Here is a 19,279-nt window from a genome sequence, read left to right as displayed (position 1 = left end):
TGAAAGATAAAACAATGCTCTGAAAAATAGATAATTGAGAATAAAAAAATATATTTTAAATAGTATAAAAGTCAATTTATTGATATGAATAAAGCTTTTTTTTTCTTAAAAACATGGTCATGGTTTAAACAATTTTTGATCCTTTTCAACACGCTTATAAATATAACATGCTATAATTAAAAACACTTATTAAAAACTAGAATTTTTTGTCATGTAAAGTGATGAACAAGCTCGTGTTTTTTTCTCAGGTATCTTACGCAACTTGAGTTGCAAGTGAAAAATTTACTGGAATATTGAGAACAGCATCAGCAATCTCTTTCGAGTTCTTGATCTTCACAAAATTACGCTTAAAGTCAAGACCACAGCCTTTTGATAATCGAAAATCGAGAAGAATTTTCCCATCCATTTCGAGAAGATTAGCTTTAAAAATAAGCTGTAATTTCCGCCTGTCTAAGGTCGATATTGTTACAGAACTATCTTCATTAAGCTTCCATGTCCATCCAAATTTATCAACTACTGATGTTAATCGTCTAATTGTATCATCACATTTTGTTGAAACAAAGAACCTCGTCATACGTTTAACAAGTCTTTGGAATGGATTTGAATTAACATTTGATCCCTGAGTTGCATTAAGTTGTGTACATATTAGGAGATCATCAAGCATTGTCGGTTGACTAAAGCAGTAATCATTACGTGCTTCAACCGTAAGAAGATCTGACTTGCAGTCATCATTTGCCAGCATTAATGGTGGTTGTGAATGACTATACATTCGTGCATGTGAATCATCTAGATTCGTATTGTACAAGTCTTGATTAGATTTTAATCTCTTAGATATTGGTGACGCCAATCCATCGCATATATCTCTTGACATGCCTAAAATAAATATTAACGTCGAAAAAAATTGGAAAGAAAGAAGCAAAAAAAAAAAACGGAGTCAATCAGTAACAATCAAACTTTTTTGTGTCATTTATAAAACAATTTCATAAATCAAGACATTGCGTGGTACTTGGTGATCTGTTAAAGTTAGAACAAAAAAATATCACCAGACGACACAAAAAGCAAACAAATCGAAAGTGATAATCATAAAACTAAACAATCATTTTTGCTTCTGCCTTTCATTTGCTCGGCAAATACACAAGTTCATGAATCAGGGTTGTTGCGTTGAATATATTTTTGAAGAAATTTAACGTTTTTCAAAATTTTGAATTTTCAAAATCCAAGTAGACAAATCATAAATTTCAAATTCAAAATGACCGTTATACTTGACATTTTTGAAAGTAATTTTAGAAGGTATTTGGAAGGACTTTGAAAAGTTAATTCATATAATGTACAACTCTGAAAGCTAGTAACGAGTGTGTTATTTGGGGAAACATTCAGCATATATCAACGCACAACCCGATGAATAAAATAATAAACAAATAAAAAATGGTAGATTTGAGGAAAAGAAATTATGCATTTTGATAAGGCAAAATAGGGTTGGGCAGAATCGTATTCGAATATATTCGAATACAAATATTCGAATATTTTATGCGAATATATTCGAATGCATATTCGAATATGCATTATTCAAAAAAATTCCGTTTCATTTGGTTTGTTCAAAGAGTAATTTCTAACCACATTTGTGAAGTATGTAATTTCATACAAAAGTTGATCATAAATCCTTTTTTTGCTTATTTTAGGCAAAAAATTAGAAATCCTTAATAAAATTGCATTAATGTATCATCATTCTTTCATAAGAACATTATTCCGAATCATAGATTCATGTCTTAACACAAATTAACTAAGATTTTATCATTTTTTGCCAAAAATAAGCAAAAAAAGGATTTATGATCAACTTTTGTATGAAATTACATACTTCACAAATGCGATAAGAAATGACTCTTTGAATAAATCAAATACAACGGAATTTTTTTGAATAATGCATATTCGAATATGCATTCGAATATATTCGAATATTTTTTTGTTCATATGCGAATATATTCGAATATATTCGAATATTTGCCCAACCCTAAGGCAAAAGGTAATAAGGAATCAGGAAAATCAATATATTTTTACTTTTTATTTTTTTTTGTACACTTTTTTCCCCCATCAAGAAAAAGCACGCAGCAATTGAAAAATTTTTCATCACATACACAATTTTCTTTTTTTTCCATTTTTAGATGGGTGGCATTTGGCTTGATTGATGGTGCTGACTTGAATTTAAATGGTGGTATGAGACTTGAGCGTTTCTCTTCTTTCTCTTGTTGCTTGCGCCATCTAAAATTCAATGCTTTGGTAATCTAGCTTTATGAAATCAAAAAATCAATCATACAGCTAAATCGCCAAAGCAATGAAAATTGGCATTTGTAGTTTCGGACCATAATTCTATGCTGTACACCATTTAATTACAGATAAGGATCAAAAGGAAGAACAAAAATTTTTTTTCACTTCGCAGCCATTTTTCTTTTATGTATTTTCCTCTCCAAATGAAAATGGGAAAAAAATTTTCACTAACATAGTAAAGTTTTTCTTAAATTACAGATCAACTATAAAGTCTTAAATAATTTGAATATCAAAATAATGTTCAAGCTTGACTTCTTGATTAATTCTTGATATTTTCATCACTATTAACTGCAAAATAGACCACAAAATAAATTTTTTAAATACTTTTTTCACAAATTTTTTCGCTTGTTAACTTTTTATATTTTTCGTACCAATGATGGCGTCCGATGAAATACTTCCCATTCTGCCAGCTACCGCGTTACTCTCAGAATATTATGAAAAATCCGAAGGTCCTTTTCTTCCCGTCGTTGTCGTCGTATTTTTTCTTTTTTTTTCCATTGTACATAAAATGAAAATGAATTGGAACAGAATTCTGACAATGAACTTTCCAATTCACATTCTCAACGCACAATACAACCAAAATGTATAAGAATTGGTTTGGTACTATGACGAACGAACGGATGAAAAATAAGGGAAGCAACTGTGTTGTTTGATTGTGTTAGTTTATGTTGCTATCAACATTAATCGGAAAATATGAAAATTTCCCAAACTGAGAGTCACGCAGTACCTGATAGAAGGAGAAACTTTGCTGTGTGATATTTCCTTTGTCGTTTTTTTCGCAGACACACACACATCCACAAATATGTACAATTTCCCTTCACTTTCCATCCCTTTTATATCACAGTCGAATGTCCTGATAAAATATTCTAAAGCGCATGCTTTTTCTGAGGGTTAAAATGTTGCTCATTTTCTCTAGCTTTACATTTTTTTTTTTATTTTCTTATCAGCGTTCTAAGGACTCTTTTTATTTTCTGAGTCATCGGAAAAAGCCGAAAAAAATATGTATATATATATATTATGGAAAAAGGGATTATGGGAATAGGATGGTTTTGTCAGCAGAAATAAGTATAAATCTATAATGATTTCACCATATTCATGTTTGTAGGATACTTTCACTATTCCTTTCACATCCATTAAGAGACCAAGCATACATTAGACACGCAAACACACATATATATCCACATACGTAAATAATTTTATTAGAAACACACTTACCTGTTGTTAAAGCTTGACTCTGACACCATTTATGTTGCTTTATCTTTTCCAACGTTAAACGCTTTTCAGGATTTGGAACTAGAATTTTTCGTATAAAACTTAACGTAAATGTATCTAATTTTGTCCATGGCGTAATTGTTGTATATTTGTTTTCCTTCCAATAAAGATACTCCTTACAACTTAATGTTGGTTGATCCCACGGCAGTTCTTTTAATTTTTTTTGTTTTTTGTTCATTTCCATCCGAAACAAGATAAAGAAAGATAAACGAAAATAAAAATTAGTTACATTCATAATCATAACATGAAATTGTTATTGTTCCATAAAGGTATAGCTCAGGGTGAGTCAATAGAATATTGAATGCAGTTTTTTCTCAAAGCTATTTGCCATTTTTACAAACACGTTTCGAGAATGACTTTTTCAAATGGATTATTGGGGGATTTTGAGAAGAATTGGATTCGACATGGTTTTGAACAACCATTTTAATCCTGAGATTTATTTAATCCTAACTTAAATCGTGAGATTAAATTTAATTATTTCAAATTCTCTCACATTTGTGACTCTAGAACGCATAAGTTACAACTCTATGTCCAAATATCCATTTAAAAATCGTGTTCATAAATATGCTAATTAGATAATTGAAAAACAATCCCATTCTATTGGCTCACCCCGACTAAAGGTGTCTTTTTTTCTATGAAATAATAAGATCCTATACGGTTCATTAAATACAATAATTTATGGGTTCAAAATCAAAAAATAAAAACTTTTAGGGAGTTAAAAATAATATTTCACTATTTTCATTTCATTCATTTTCAATGTGCATTTCCATATTTAATAAAACAAAAAAAAACATAGTTAAATCACTGAGTATATTTAACAAAAAAAAAATAGAATTAGGAACTGAAATAATAATTAAGGTCATCAGCAGGCACAGGCAAGCAAACATCAGGTTTTTCACTCAATTAAAGAATTTCATTAATTAAGAAATCTCTAGACCTCTGGTATTAAAGCTTTAGAATAGCTAATAATGAATAAAAGTATGTGCTAGAATTAAATCTACAGCTAGAATACCAAAGAGCCAGCGATTTTCTTTGGTTCTCTTCTTTCTGGTGCTTTTTTTTTTGGATCCAAATTAGATTAAGTTGCGATACAATTAAACACACAGCTATTGGCATTATTTCCTTTGGTCTTTTGTTTTCATAAAAATCATAATTAATCACATCAAACACAATATTCAGCACAAAATTATAAAAAATCATAAATAATCACTATCTCATACAGTTTGTGTCTAAAGATTTTAGTGCATCATATTCATTATGCTGTTAATAATTTTAATTCGTTTGCAAAAATTATAAAAAAATTGTAAGCAATAAAATGCAGTAAAAATTTTCGTGACTCACCTCCTGCAAGCATTGTGACCAAGATAATTCCACAAGACCAAATGTCTGCGGGCTGCGCAAAATACGGCTTCACGAGAACTTCTGGTGCTACATATGGCAATGTTCCACATTTTTTGTCCAACATCCTCTCCTTGCCTTTAAGTCTGTTTTTGATGAGAGATTAATAGAATAAAAATTAATTAAAATATTCGCATGTCATATTTTTAAAAGAGCAAGCAAGCAAGACAAATAAAAAGACACAAACATGTGAAACACACAAAATAAAAAGTATTAAATAATGGAAAATTCCATTTGTACCTATATTATCTACCTAAATACAGTTGCCATTCCATAATCCGAAATTTTAATATTGTCATGATCGTCAAGTAGAATATTTTCAGGTTTCAAGTCTCGATGAGCGATTCCTCTTGAATGTAAATATTCAACACCAGCTAATACTTGATTAAAATATCGTTGTGCTTCACTTGATGGCATGCCGATATCGGGTTCTAAATTGAATATATTAAAAGTAAAATGTAGAAATGGAAGGAATACATTAAGTTACTTTATTTGATAGTCCCTTCATATATATAAATATATAAAGTATAAATAATTTTTATTCATACCGATTCGATCAAACAATTCTCCGCCTGCTGCATATTCGAGGAAAATATATTCAATTGATCCTTGCGTTCTCTTTCCAAAAAATTTAAGGATATTTGGATGTGAGAGGATTTTCTGAATACATACTTCCTTTTTTACTGAAGCTTCTGCGTCTGGATGTTTCTCCATATCAATCATTTTCATTGCAACAGCTTCTCCTGACTGCCTGTTTATTAACAATTTCACCCTGATTGTTGCAAATAAGAAAAAGAAAAGGAAAAATGTTAAAGTTAAGGCTCATTAACCTTAAATGCGCAGAATATATCAACTTACTCTCCATAAGCGCCTTCTCCCAGTGTCTGAGCCAGATTCCAATTCTCGACAAATTCACGATTACTGCTTTGTGATTGAGATGCCATCTTAATAGAGATTATTTCTATTTCCTTTATACTTAAATTCCTTTTGGCTTATAATTTAATGAACTTCTTTTAAAAAAAACTTAGGTACTTGATATATATATATTTTTTTGTTCTCTGCCTTTAAATGCTAGAGAATCCGACATATAAAATTAAAGATTTCCATTAAAATTGCTTGTCTTTTTGCTTTGTGTCCGTGTTTAACACACGATTTACTTTCGTAATTTCATAATTTCTTTGAATAATCTTAAATATCGAGGAACTTAAAGAACACACAAAAAAAATCTGCGAAAGGAAAGAAGAAAAATTTTTTTTTGGATAAAAATATTGATCCATCATCATCATTCGCTTTTCATCGTCGTTTTTCTGTGTATGCGACGATGAGAAGAAAAAAAAAACTTTTTTTTTGCTTTACATTATATTAGGTATATTTTCTTAAAAAATTCACCGGATCTTTAAAGAGACAACGACTAAGCACAAGAAAATGAAATGCAATTTGAGTTTAAGAGTGCTAATATGTCGTTTTATAACTTTTTTTGTTGGTCCTTCTTCTTATTTTTTCCATAGCCACATTACTGAGAAAAGTTATGTATAGACTGGAATATACACGAATCTTTTTTTTTTCTCTACAAAAATGGTCTTTTTACTCTTCTTTTGTTGCAAAAACAACATCCAATATACTCGAGTGTTGTGTGGCTGATTGAAAAAATTTGATTGGAAATTACAAAACGTGAGAAAAGCTGAGAATTACTTATAGAAAATAAATAAAATTACAAGTTATAGCACCGAGAGTCAAGCATATATGCATCGATAAAGCTTGCATCATCAAAGATGCTTTCCATTCTTTCTTTCTTTTTATTCCTTTTTACAGAGGAGAGCTCTTAGCAACAAGGCAACAAACGAACACAAGAATAAAGAAATATAAAACTCAGAAATTTGAGAAAGAACTTGCTTTGATGGAAGAGAATAATAAGAAGCTGAACGCTTGCTTGCTATGAAAAATAACCGATGCTAACCATTTTTTTGCAATAACTAAAGTCATTTATGCGATAAGATTAGCTAAACATTATATCAGAAAAATTACTTCAACTATCTCACGGTTGCTGTTATAATATATTTATTTAATTAATCATTCATGGAAAGGAAGAAGAAAAAGTGACTTAAATTACTAAATTTTGACGCAACGCATTTATCAATACACAACAATATATAGTTATCTTCACTGATTTCTATAAATAAACTAGCGTCCTTATCATTTAATTATAGCAATTTCCAAAAAAGAAAATTTTTGCAAAGCACATTGATTTTTGTTAGATCTCCATTACTGAAAATTTTTTAAATTATCTTTTCTCAATAATTCATATCTAAACCCGACTAATCTTCATTATATACTAGTTGATATTATTCTTACCAATGATTTTAATGTATTTATTTAACTAAATTAACTGTAATTTACCTTAAATTAATTAATTAACAGAAGCCGATAAAACTTTTTACACTTTTTTCTTTTGAATTATTTTTGACAGTTACTCCAGCGGCTTTTCCCTTGTAAACATTCTCGTCAGCAATATATACAATTCTTGTCCCTTTTCAACTATTTCTCTTTGTTGACAATCAATTAAACTTATTAAGACACTAAATACTTGATATTTCTAAACAATATACCTATGATTCTAATTGTATTGCTTAAATCAATAAAAATCTAGAAAATTCTGATGAAATTTCCACAAGGACACTTGGATCGATATTTTTGTACATTTTGGAAATGATTTTGTTCTGTTAAGTCTGTTAAGTGCAATAAACAGCATTAGAAATGCTAAAACAAGAGAATCTTGCGGCCAACTTCTGCGGCTTACTTGCTCAAAAAGGATTCAAAGGTATGAAAAACATGAAAATTCCTTAACATTATGTTAATTTTGCAATGTCAACAAATTATCTTTAGAATCGGCCAATGAGTTCAGGATATTAGGACAAGAGAGAGATGGGACGATTCTAACAGGCTGGATATCAACAAATCAGGATGGTAAAAATGTCTCAATGGTCGGTGGATATAACATTAAGGAAAAGAATTTTGAAATTTTGCACAAATTTAATGACGTCGAAAATGTCATTCAGGCATCCGTGAACTGTACAAGATCCTTGCTGCTCTATGTTGTCAAGGATCAAATACAAACTGATAATTGTGAAACAGATGAATCGAATGGAATCAAGTTTGTCTACAAAGCATTTCTAGTCGAAATTAAAAATAAGAATCCAGCGGAACCAAAAGAATTATTGGATGCACCAAGATCCAAGCAAGTTTTAGTTCAATTTTTATGGTATAAGCAGCAACGAAATAGTCAAGATCGTTTTTTATTAATGATGCATGAAGAGTGTATCTTTCTCTATACATTAGTATTAAGGAAGGAAATTGGCGATGAAAGTAACTTCTACTACGATAAGTCAATGATTAAGATAGAGACACCAGTCAAAAATTTCATTTGGTGTCAATGGGAACCAAAAATTCAAAGTCTGTTTTACATCAATTTGAAGCAGTCAACCAGAACATCACTGGAAGAAAGTGACAAGGCTATGAATCCATCACTCTCAGCATTACAATTTCATGATGACTTACCACATGAAACAGTTTTAAACATTCCATTAAATCTTCCAAAAATGCCAACATCCAGTAAATCTTCTGAATATGAAGACGATACCATTCCATTAAGAATCCATGATTCGTCCTTAAACTTGATAATAATAACGGATGATGATAAAGGCATCTTTATATGCCATTATTATTTATATCAGCCAATAAGACAGCAAGAAGAAGATCAATCGAGTGTTGAAGAAGTTCATTTTGCATATTCAGTCACAATGGTTGCATCTAGTCTCGTCTTGCATTGCATCATACCTGGAATAGCATGGGAAAAAGCAAAGTCTATGAAACCGACATTTACTCTTGTTGAAGAGTACATGCTTGTCTTTCAAGCTGGTTTATTTATAAATCTATTGGATATTGGACTTGAACATGAGCCATGCGGTCATATTGTCGCACAACCATTTACTAAACAAAATGTCACACATCTTGTTCCAATTTTCAACTCAATATCCTATGATTCAGCAACACTTGATCTTATTTCTATACAAATTCCTAAAAATCACTTGATTGATACGTTCAAAAATGACACGTCTATTGATAATCGATTAAGTATCATTCACTACTTCCTCGTCCACTACAATGATATTGATATATTTGCGGAGTTATTGAATATCATTATGGAACAGCCATTGAGTCTAGATACTGTGAGTTTATTAAAAGAAGCTCTAGTTGCAGGCACTTACTCATCATTAAAGAAAGGATTGAATCAAGATGCAGCATCCTTAATTAAATTCCTTCCATTAACAACATGTAATACATCGAAGCCATTACAGGCTAAAGTTTTTGATCTCAATGTTGGATTATCTCATGAGTTCCTTCATAATACAGCAATGACGTTACTCAGCTCACAACAAAGATTGTCACCATATCGTCAAGATATATGGACACGACTTTATGATCGTCTTAATGACCGGAAAGATTCAAAACAGCGATTCTGTTGTGATCAAGTAACTGAAAAATTAATGTATTCATTAGCTTGTTATCAGCCAGAGGCACTAAGTCGTGCAACAACGCCATTAATGACTCCAAGCAGTTCCACTACATCCATGATAAGTGACTTAAATGTTATTAACTCATTTACATCATCGAAAAGGAATCCAAATGACATGTTGCCATTTTTAGAATTTGAAACGTGCACGGCAAGTAAACAGGAACATGTAATTTCAGTCAATTTACGTGAATTAAGTATGCACTTAGTGAAACATAGTGTAAAGCAAGTAACTGGATTTAGATGGCTTAAAGATTATGAACCGACAGCACCAACATTTGTTCATGCAGTCTCAACAAAATATGTAACTGCTCAATTGGAAATTTCTCGACTTTTGTGCATCTTTGTATGTCGTGCTGCTGGAATCGATGCTCGTATTGAAAGTGATCGTGGATTTAATTTGATCGATAAACTCTCTATACCCCAAAGATATTTATTATTTTTAATGCTGGAGAGATATGTTCTAGCTGTGGAATCAATGTCATTTCCACTTCCTCAAGGATTCTCATCATTCTTTACATATTTAGGATTCAGATCTCTTGAATTTGAGGAATTCATTGAATATTGTCAACGACATGTCTTTGAACTGCAAATTGATGTCATGAAGTCTATAATGAATGGTAAGCATCAAGTCATTTTCAAAATCATTCAAAAATCTAAAGTTCATGTCAATGCAGTTTATTTGAATTTTTGAAAATCGTTAAATTTTTAAAATTTAGTAAACCGTTAATTAATTATCAATTTATTAGACATTCCAGACACAAATGAGGGTGTTGCAAGGAAGCTACTGTTATTATCATTGCTTCCAAGAACGAGAGCAAGAAGACTCCTCAATAACTGGTCACATCCAATAAGTTTGAGGATTCGTGGAATGGAGCATTCGTCAAATGTTTTGTCTGGAAATTCTGCAGGCCGTTCAATGTCGTTGTCAAGTAGCAGGAATACGAACACAATAGGTGATACAAAAATTTTCTGTGAATGTTTATGGATGTTTTAAAAATCTCATTAATGCTTTATGATTTAAAATTTAATAATTTTAATGTTTTTCATTATTATTTTGCATGGCCATATTAAATATGTTTTATAAGAATCACAGACATTGAAACAAATTTAGACACAAATTGGTATGATATGTGGTATGCAGTAGAAAAAAGTCATAAAACGCCATCATTAGTATTATCATCGTCGTCGTCAGAAGAAGAGGAGTCTCATGTTTCTGTAAGAGACTCAATTTCATATTGTTTAATTTTTAAAAAAATGTTAATATTTATTGTCGCATGGATTGTCATAATTTTATTTGTTATTATTTGTATTTTAATAATTATCATTCTGTGTTATATTGGAACGCCAACAAAATTATTATCAATTGCACAGCAATTCAAATTTAATTAATTAATTTATTTATTCATATTTAAGCTTATCTCATGTTTATTTTTTTGTTATGATTTATACATTTATGGCTTTATTTTGTTGCATCATATTTTGGTAATAAAATATGCTCATATCATGGATATCCTTTATTTTTTAGGAAATACCAATTCATTCAATATCCCACCATTAAACACTTTGCTAGAATTATTAACAGGCAAGATTTCATTAAATGAGATTGATTTTAATCTGCTCATTGAGTCAACACAGGCAACTTTGGAATGTGGAGCTAGTTCCAATAATTTTTAATTAAGTAGTAAATTATGTGTCATAATCAAATATTAATGTATGTGCAATAGAAAAACGTGCAATAAAATAACCGTCATTTAAAAATTTGAAATCATCAACTGGCATAAAAATTTTGAAACTTTACAGAGTCTTCTTGAAAAAAGTTTTTGTGTCCATTTGGATTTCTCTGCCACATGCTCAAAAAGTTTTCTTGAGCGAAAAGTTTTATTTAACTATATTTCTAAGTGAACTACAGTAAATTAAAGACCTAAAATGTATTCACAAAACGACTTTTACGATCCAGAATACGAGGATTATCCAGCACAAGACAACTACGATGAATACGATCAAAATAACTACTATCCAACAAACACGATTCCTGAATTAGTGAAAAATTTTTTGCTTTATTTATATGAATCAATTCAGAAGTGCGATGTCTATAACATACAAAACTTGTATGAAAACTCCTTCCCGAAGTTAAGCGAAACTTATTTTGAGAAGAAGGAATGGCCAGATGAAAAGGAAGTTGCTGAACTTGTTGACAAGGATGAATTGTTTATGACGCTTTATAAGGAATTGTATTATCGTCATATTCATGCTAGAGTTCTTGGTGGACCACAATTTGAGCAGAGAGTAGCATCATTCTACAATTATTGTGAATTTTTCAACATTATTTTCCTGCAAAAACCTCAAGATTTGGAACTTCCCGATATTTGGTTATGGGAACTTGTCGATGAATTTGTTTATCAATTCCAGAATTACACACAATATCGAGCTCGTTTAACTGACAAGACTGAAGATGAGCTTGAAAAATTGGCAGAGCCAAACAATACCCGAGTTTGGAATATTTTGTGTCTACTCAATGTTCTTCATTCCTTGGTCGATATGTCAAATATCAAGCAACAATTGGAAGCAACTGCAAGAGGAGAAGATCCAGCAACAGTCGCAGGTGAGCACGGCAATTTATCACTGTATAAAATGCTCGGTTATTTTAGCTTGGTCGGATTACTTCGTGTCCATTCATTGCTCGGAGATTATCATCTTGCTATCAAGATTTTGGAACCAATTGATATCAGCCGTAAAAGTCAATACACTCACGTTCCTGCTTGTCAAATCTCAACATCATATTATGTTGGATTTGCATACATGATGATGCGTCGTTATTCAGATGCTATTAGAACATTTACATCAATCTTGTTGTATATCCAGCGCACCAAGCAATTGTATAGTTCACGCTCGTACCAGAATGATCAAATTAACAAGCAAACTGAACAAATGTATCATTTGTTGGCAATCTGTTTAGTCTTGCATCCACAATGTATCGATGAATCCATCCAACAAGTCTTGCGCGAAAAGAACTACAATGATAATATGTACAAGATGCAGTGTGGAGATATGGAAGTCTTCAGAAACTTCTTCATCTTTGCATGCCCAAAATTCGTCTCACCTTGTGCACCACCATTCGATGCTCAAGATGATTACGTTAAGGAGCCATTAGAACATCAGACACAAGTCTTTATGGATGAAGTCAAACAACAATTGGAATTGCCAACAATTCGTTCATACTTGAAATTGTACACAACCTTACCACTCAGCAAATTGGCATCGTTTATGGATAAGAATGATCGTAATGGCGATAGAGATCACGACCGCGCTGTATCAAAATTGTCAACACAACTTCTATGCTTCAAACACAAGATGAATAATGTTGTTTGCACGAAAGGAAGTGGATTAGAAGGAAAATTCCAGTCAGGCTCCGAATTAGATTTCTACATTGATAATAACATGATCCATATTGCCGATACAAAAGTTTCACATCGTTATGGTGACTTCTTCATCCGTAAAATATTGAAGTTTGAGGACTTGAATCGTCGCTTGAAGAAAGTTTATGCTTAAGTGAATGAATGAATTAATTAAATTCTCCTTTTTTGTATTCAATAATAATCAAAGTAATCTGAAATAAATAATAAAATATTGGAAGTAAGAATAGGAAAGGAAGCTGAAAAACTTTTTTTTCGAAATACATTTTATTGATTTTTTTTTGTTGACATTTTTGTAAATTTTCAGCAAAAAAAAAGTGAAAAGAAACTTAAAAATTACAGGTAGTAAAATTAATTATTCTCACATTATAAGTAGGTAAATAATGAGAAAAAAAATATAAAATTGAAAATTACGTTCTATAAGACATGCAGTTAGTTATAATAGAAAATATTATTTTTGAAAAATTTGAACTTTTCTAGTTTCTTATTTTCTTGTATAATTAATATTTTTTTGTAGCTTATTAAAATTGATAATGTATGTATTTTTTTTTTGAAATAATAAGGTACCACACGCATATTTCGTCACTTTTTGTAAATTATTGAAAAAATTAGGTATAAAGTAGATCTACATAAATAAATTTTTTCATAAATTTCTGTTAGTTTAATTAAATTTAAAAATTTCTCGAATAATGTCATTTTTTAGACACTTATATGAATTAACTTTTGTGTATTTATTAAATCTGTTCCTTGCTAAAATTTCGATCAAATCAAAATTATTACTTAATTTTCCAGTCCCAAATTTAAAATTGATGGAAAAACGAGAAATTTTCATAGAACATATGAGTGTATTAGACGAAATATTTTATTGAAGGTCATTCGTCCGATTGATAAACCTTGAACTTGCTATTTATTTTGAAAAATATAGACCATTGCGAATCACAAGAGTCAATTACATCATTAAGAAGTTAACTTCATAGCAGATTCGTTTGAGTATCACAAAGAATATCACATCCAGAGTTGAACACATCATGTGCTTTATGCTGGAAAATTTCTCGTTTTAATCAATTTTTCTAGCTTCAAAAATTAAATCCTTGCTTTCCTCACTTAGGTATTAACTTCTCAAATTCCATAAACAAAATGAATATCATAGCCAATTAAGTTATATTGTCCAATTAAGGAAGTAAATCAGTAAATATGTAAAGGTCAATTGCCTCATTCGATGATTGATAGAAATCCGGTTGATAATAACAGAATTTCCTAATTTAAAATTTTTGATAACCGATTCAAATTTGAATTTTTAAATCCGTTAAATTTTTAAATTGCAAAAATTCGTTAAAATCTTCAAGAATTTCCATTCATCATCAAGTCAATTGATCGATCATATTTAATGCTATCTACTTCAGCGTGCATACTTTAAATTTAAAACTATTCTAAAAAAAATTCAGTTTTATTGATAATAAAGTAGTGTAACTTATTTAATGCTGAATTTGCAAATATTTAGTCATTCAAGTTCAATTAATTCACTTTTCAATAAAGCAAATCTCGTCTCAATATTAAAACGTAAGCCTTGAAATATCTTTGACTAATTCGTGCAAGCGTGCAGAATATCATGTGCAAATATTATGGTGGACTTTGAGCAAGCTTTAACATTCATTTTGTTTTCCGGTCGTATCGTCATTAATGTTTATGTCAAAAAAAAACTTAATTGGTAATAATAAATTGAAAATTGATAAAAAAAAGAGACACAAAATCAAAAAATTATCTTAAACCTAGGCTGCCCAGTCAATAAAGCAGTTCTCACATGTGACCTTTTGTCACCCTGCTCCATTGAGTGAACCACAAAGACTGTTAATGTTTGCACCATTATTTTTATACGTCATAAAAGTGATTGAGATCTTTACGTTTATGTTTTTTATATCAAATAAATAGTCGAGGCGCAAACAAAAACAGGGGCAAAATGAGCTGCTGATTGACTAAAGTTTATCAGAGAATGTTTTGTGAGAATAAAATAGTATTAATGAATTCAAATTATTATTTCGTTTTCTTGTCTGTCTATAATGGATTATAAGATATTATTAAGTGATTTGTCTCATTTCCACATTAACTCTGATTTACTCTTGTCATAAGAGATATTGTTACTTAAAATCTAAAATTTTGATATTAATTGATGTAATTAACCATCGTCAGATTAAAGATATAGTCAAGATCTATAACATTTGTTGTTTTCTACGTCCATTAAAATTGTTAGTTAGGTCTATTAATCTAATAAAAAGATAGCATATGCAATTTGATTTGAAGAAGAAAAATTATTATCCTTAATTCTAGTTATTAATCAGCAGCTTATTTGCCAGCATCGCGCATAAATCAGATAGATGATGTGTCACGCACAGCTCTCACCTGCCATCATCCATCGACTACATGCACGGTCTTAAACTAAATCCGAAAGTACAATCAAAAATATTTGAAAAGAAAAAATTTGAAAATTGATTTTTTTTTGACAATTTGTTGAATCGAATAGCTGAATATATCGAAAAAGGTTGATGAATAATTATGTTGATGACTTAACATGCTTATATTCGTTCCAATCACTCATCATTTAGAAGAAATTGTCATCTTCTTCCATAGCAAAGTCACTTGTGCAGCTCGAATTTGGACTAAAAATAGAAAAAAAACGGTAAACATAAATGAAATAATTTTTTTAATTCCAATTCCATAAATCTAAATGAATCGATAAAAAGAAAGAGGTTTCATATCTATGTGTGGATTATTTCGTCACACTTTATTATGATATCAGTTGGCAATCTGTAAACAAAACCAAAGCTCATTTGTGTGTAAATACAATGACATTGAGTCAATACTTTTCGACCTTAATAAAGATTTTAAAAGAAAAAATTTCAAGGGGGACGTTCATAAATGAGGTTTAAATGTTAGGGATGATGATGGTCTACTACAGTGGTGGGCAACTTGTCTGTAGCGGCAAACTAGTGTGAAGCCGACAATTATTTGGAAATGTCACGAACTGTATGTCGTCTTATGGATATCATCAAGGTGTGCCATGAAGAATACAATGTAGTCCACCACTGATTTATAAGCTATTTGATCCTCTTGTACAGAAAGTAAACAAAATGTTAAAATATCAAATGTCTTTGATTGACGTCATTCGCTGACGTCCCTATAGCTTCTTCATTACTAGAGCACAGTTATGCAACGAAAATGAAAATTTCTTATTTGCGAAAAACACAAAAATTAAGTAAGAACAAGAAAAGTTAGGAAAGAGAGAATTTGCAAATAGCTTATAAATAGCATTTCATTAAAGTATACACGACGATAAAGTTATAGATTTTTTTATACAGCAATAGCCTACAAAAAGGTCAAAGAACGAACGAGATTTGCCATTTTAATATCTTCTTCTTAACGCACCAATTAATTGCTGTTGGATGTTATACATCCAACGATTGTTAGCAAAGAGCATTTATTATTAAACAAAATTAAAACTGTTCATTATCGCGCTTTCGATTCGTGTGTAAGGTTACTTCTTCTTATAGCATCAATACAATCATAAATGATGATGATGTATGGTGAAACTGTTGAAAAATACATGTCTGAGGTATATGATCGCACGTAAACCAAAAACAAAAGTTGAAAAACAAAATAAAGCAGTATCTTAGGCTGAGAAATTGTGTGTACAATGCTGATTATTTTTAGAAAAAAAGGCTGTCTGTTTAATGCCAAAAGCAGACTTACACACAATTTAATGAGAATATAGCATTAAAATAATATGTCATGTGAACTTACTTTACAGCACGACATGTAAAGAATACAATTCTCTTCATCTTCTTGTTGTAAAAGAAGTAATTGAAGCTCCACAAACATCCAGGTTCGCTGAATGGATCGGCATTCAAATCAGGATTGTAGCTGTATATGTCACAATCATTCAATTGGATTTCATCGTCAATCGTTGTCCATAATGGAATTTGCAAGTTCTTATACTGATCACTAGCAACAGCTGATAAGTTTGAATCGATGTGATTCATTATCAACTGTATGGAAGGCTCTTTGCTGAATTCGTGACTCTAGAATAAAAAGAAAACATACATATAGCAAGGCTGTAATTTAGGTAAACCAGAATCTTTGCAATAAGATCAAAAAGGGAGAATTTATTATGAAGGATGAATGCAATCATAATGGAAACAGGTTTAAGGGCATCAATTTCCTTTCCGTCTGTTTTCTTTTGTCTCACAACTTGAAATTTTATGCCTCTCATACACCTACTAATACATGCACAATATATAGATTATATATGAACTTCTTCATTTTTTAGTCATCAAAATTGTGTTTTTTTTTGTGAAAATGTTGATGTCATACAAGTAAGAAGCAAGTGTTATCTTTTATTTATATATTAATACATGGAAATGCGATTTATTTGAGGTATTTTTTGTTATTCAATGGTAACATGATATTCGTTGAAAATTTCACTCTGATAATTGACCGATAAAAATAAAAGAAAACGATATTTTAAGCTTACTAATTACTTATGAGTGTAGACAGGGTATGCTTCATATGACAACAAGATATTACATTACGCCGATCATCAAAAGTAATTACCTTAGCATCTGAGAAATCATAATCAGGCTCAAATGCAGAGTTTAGGGTAGCAACAAGATAGAAGAGTGTCTTGCGTGAGATTGTATCACACAATGTTACACCTTCATCTCCAGAGTAACTTCCACGACCAAAGAATGGAGACATATCCATAAATGTCTGCGGTGGAGACAATGCTTGCAAATCACTGGATGGTGTATCGGGAGTTACGAAACGCTTGTATAGCTGTTTATCATTTCCAGCCATTTTACAGCTGTAACTCTCGATACGACCAAAGATCGTTGAATCACCAGTTTGAATGGTCAATGCGCTGTTAATCGCTTCAAAACGAGTCGATTCCAAAAGCTTCATCTTTAGTTGATTTCTTGCTTCTGATCTCAATTACAATTCTTGCTTAAGCGACTTTCTTAATTTCGGGTTTGCTTTTCGACTTAATTTGTGTTTTGAGGCTCTTCTTATTCACCACACACTTTACTATTTTCAAATTTTCTTTTTACTTTTTTTTATTTTACTTTTGTTGCAATAAACTTTCGAATTTGGTTTAAAAAACCTTTTACGATGCAAATTTTAGTTATAATTAACTTTACTTTTAAACTTTTTTATATCAAATTAATGCAAAAAGATATTGCAATTAATTAATTTAAAAGAGTCTTAAGCAACTTAGTACTCCGGCAGTAGAGTATTTTATCATTTTGGGTGATTTAATCAAGTTCTTCTTTATTCTGAACATACTAGCTGGATGAACGCTTAGTCTCTTTTTAAATTGAATGTTACTTTGTTGAACTCGCACTTTTGATTTGTTTTTATTTTGAGTTGCTTCTACTTCCAATGACATTACACAATTAAGCGATTTTTTATTGTGTGAATCTTTTTCTTACAGCTGATCTTTTGAGAGCTATTTCAGCTGCTTCTATTTTTATACAAATTTTTTTATTATTGGAAAATATTTTTTTCTCTTCTCGACGCAATTTTTACACTTTTTTTTTTTGATTCTGACTTCTTTTTTTAGGGATTATCGCGCCAATATATAAAAATATTTTTGTTTTTATTTGCACTATACAAGCACAAGTCTATAATTGTTTATTTTCAAACACCCAGTGTAAGATTTTTGTTCTTTTTCTTTACTTTTTTCGGTATATAAAAAACTTTTTCGCTTTCATAAATATTACTAATACAACTATAAGTGTTCAGAATTTTCAAATTTAGATTTTTCCATCTTTGACAATTATTTTTCACGCTTATGCGACTTAATTTGATATGAAAACTTATTTATGCAATAATTTTCAATCGATTGTGTAACTAGACTTCACTTTGTAGCACTTTTTAGAAAATTTTCTTCACGATCTATATCTTTCTTGAAACGTCAGGGGAATTTCAATTTGAGCGCTTTGGTTGTAAATTCCGTCAGAAAATGAATTTGTGTAAGTCATTGACATGAATTTCACAATTGCATTTGACAAATGGACAAATTTGAATTTAAAAATGTGCGGGAAACGCACAGCACGTGGTTAACTGTTTCCAAATAAGACTTTACTAATAAACCCACGTAGCTGTAAATCTTCATGTTCTTCTAACTATGAAAAATATATGTTTTGATACACAATTGCCGTTTAAATTGTTCCATCTTTCATAAATTACGTGCCGTCCACTTGAGACTTTATAAAAATGTTTTGATTTGTGTCAAAAAAAAGTACATTTT

At 30.5% G+C, this 19,279-nt stretch overlaps 4 protein-coding genes across 6 annotated transcripts; 2 read left to right on the top strand and 2 right to left on the bottom strand.

Annotated features, from left to right (window-relative positions):
* Window positions 1–53: 53 nt before the first annotated feature.
* grp (serine/threonine-protein kinase grp) lies at window positions 54–7,425 on the bottom strand. Of its 2 annotated transcripts, XM_070640971.1 has the most exons (7): window positions 7,390–7,425; window positions 5,851–6,218; window positions 5,541–5,764; window positions 5,246–5,423; window positions 4,936–5,078; window positions 3,538–3,744; window positions 54–873 (listed from the first exon to the last, which is right to left on the bottom strand). In XM_070640971.1, exons 2-7 carry the CDS (start codon window positions 5,934–5,936, stop codon window positions 254–256), a joined length of 1,458 nt encoding a protein of 485 aa, XP_070497072.1. In that variant the 5' UTR covers window positions 5,937–6,218; window positions 7,390–7,425; the 3' UTR covers window positions 54–253. The 2 variants fall into 2 exon arrangements, with proteins under 2 accessions (XP_070497072.1, XP_070497073.1); XM_070640972.1 differs by lacking the exon at window positions 7,390–7,425 and having other exon boundaries at window positions 5,851–6,361.
* A 238-nt stretch (window positions 7,426–7,663) lies between these two features.
* On the top strand, window positions 7,664–11,330 carry pigeon (protein). Of its 2 annotated transcripts, none has more exons than XR_011544478.1 (4): window positions 7,664–7,810; window positions 7,876–10,182; window positions 10,312–10,780; window positions 11,091–11,226. XR_011544478.1 is itself a non-coding variant. In XM_070640987.1 (4 exons), exons 1-4 carry the CDS (start codon window positions 7,747–7,749, stop codon window positions 11,237–11,239), a joined length of 2,727 nt encoding a protein of 908 aa, XP_070497088.1. In that variant the 5' UTR covers window positions 7,664–7,746; the 3' UTR covers window positions 11,240–11,330. The 2 variants fall into 2 exon arrangements, 1 of the variants encoding a protein (XP_070497088.1); XM_070640987.1 differs by having other exon boundaries at window positions 10,312–10,518; window positions 11,091–11,330.
* Window positions 11,331–11,400: 70 nt separating this feature from the next.
* eIF3l (eukaryotic translation initiation factor 3 subunit l) lies at window positions 11,401–13,243 on the top strand. The gene has a single exon (XM_070641023.1). The coding sequence runs from the start codon at window positions 11,492–11,494 to the stop codon at window positions 13,112–13,114; it is 1,623 nt and encodes a 540-aa protein (XP_070497124.1). The 5' UTR covers window positions 11,401–11,491; the 3' UTR covers window positions 13,115–13,243.
* An 83-nt stretch (window positions 13,244–13,326) lies between these two features.
* Maf1 (repressor of RNA polymerase III transcription Maf1) lies at window positions 13,327–18,964 on the bottom strand. Its single transcript, XM_070641024.1, has 3 exons — window positions 17,584–18,964; window positions 16,774–17,051; window positions 13,327–15,632 (listed from the first exon to the last, which is right to left on the bottom strand). Exons 1-3 carry the CDS (start codon window positions 17,929–17,931, stop codon window positions 15,575–15,577), a joined length of 684 nt encoding a protein of 227 aa, XP_070497125.1. The 5' UTR covers window positions 17,932–18,964; the 3' UTR covers window positions 13,327–15,574.
* Between the last annotated feature and the right edge of the window lie 315 nt (window positions 18,965–19,279).

Source organism: Chironomus tepperi, unplaced genomic scaffold (genome assembly GCF_022539635.2).
Source record: "Chironomus tepperi strain 1889 unplaced genomic scaffold, CSIRO-AGI_Ctep_v1 contig_223, whole genome shotgun sequence".
Taxonomy (NCBI): domain Eukaryota; kingdom Metazoa; phylum Arthropoda; class Insecta; order Diptera; family Chironomidae; genus Chironomus; species Chironomus tepperi.
This window is presented reverse-complemented; position numbering and strand designations above follow the sequence as displayed.

What these genes read in the sequence shown, in the direction of transcription:
- grp (XM_070640971.1), bottom strand. Translation starts at nt 5,936, where the DNA reads ATGGCATCTCAATCACAAAGCAGTAATCGTGAATTTGTCGAGAATTGG. An exon ending in GGAGAAGGCGCTTATGGAGA is followed by an intron (nt 5,765 to 5,850) that starts GTAAGTTGATAT and finishes TGCAACAATCAG; the next exon opens with GGTGAAATTGTTAATAAACA. An exon ending in AGAATTGTTTGATCGAATCG is followed by an intron (nt 5,424 to 5,540) that starts GTATGAATAAAA and finishes TATTCAATTTAG; the next exon opens with AACCCGATATCGGCATGCCA.
- pigeon (XM_070640987.1), top strand. Translation starts at nt 7,747, where the DNA reads ATGCTAAAACAAGAGAATCTTGCGGCCAACTTCTGCGGCTTACTTGCT. An exon ending in TGCTCAAAAAGGATTCAAAG is followed by an intron (nt 7,811 to 7,875) that starts GTATGAAAAACA and finishes AATTATCTTTAG; the next exon opens with AATCGGCCAATGAGTTCAGG. An exon ending in CAGGAATACGAACACAATAG is followed by an intron (nt 10,519 to 11,090) that starts GTGATACAAAAA and finishes TTTATTTTTTAG; the next exon opens with GAAATACCAATTCATTCAAT.
- Maf1 (XM_070641024.1), bottom strand. Translation starts at nt 17,931, where the DNA reads ATGAAGCTTTTGGAATCGACTCGTTTTGAAGCGATTAACAGCGCATTG. An exon ending in ATGATTTCTCAGATGCTAAG is followed by an intron (nt 17,052 to 17,583) that starts GTAATTACTTTT and finishes TTTTTATTCTAG; the next exon opens with AGTCACGAATTCAGCAAAGA. An exon ending in TTTACATGTCGTGCTGTAAA is followed by an intron (nt 15,633 to 16,773) that starts GTAAGTTCACAT and finishes TTCTATTTTTAG; the next exon opens with TCCAAATTCGAGCTGCACAA.
- eIF3l (XM_070641023.1), top strand. Translation starts at nt 11,492, where the DNA reads ATGTATTCACAAAACGACTTTTACGATCCAGAATACGAGGATTATCCA.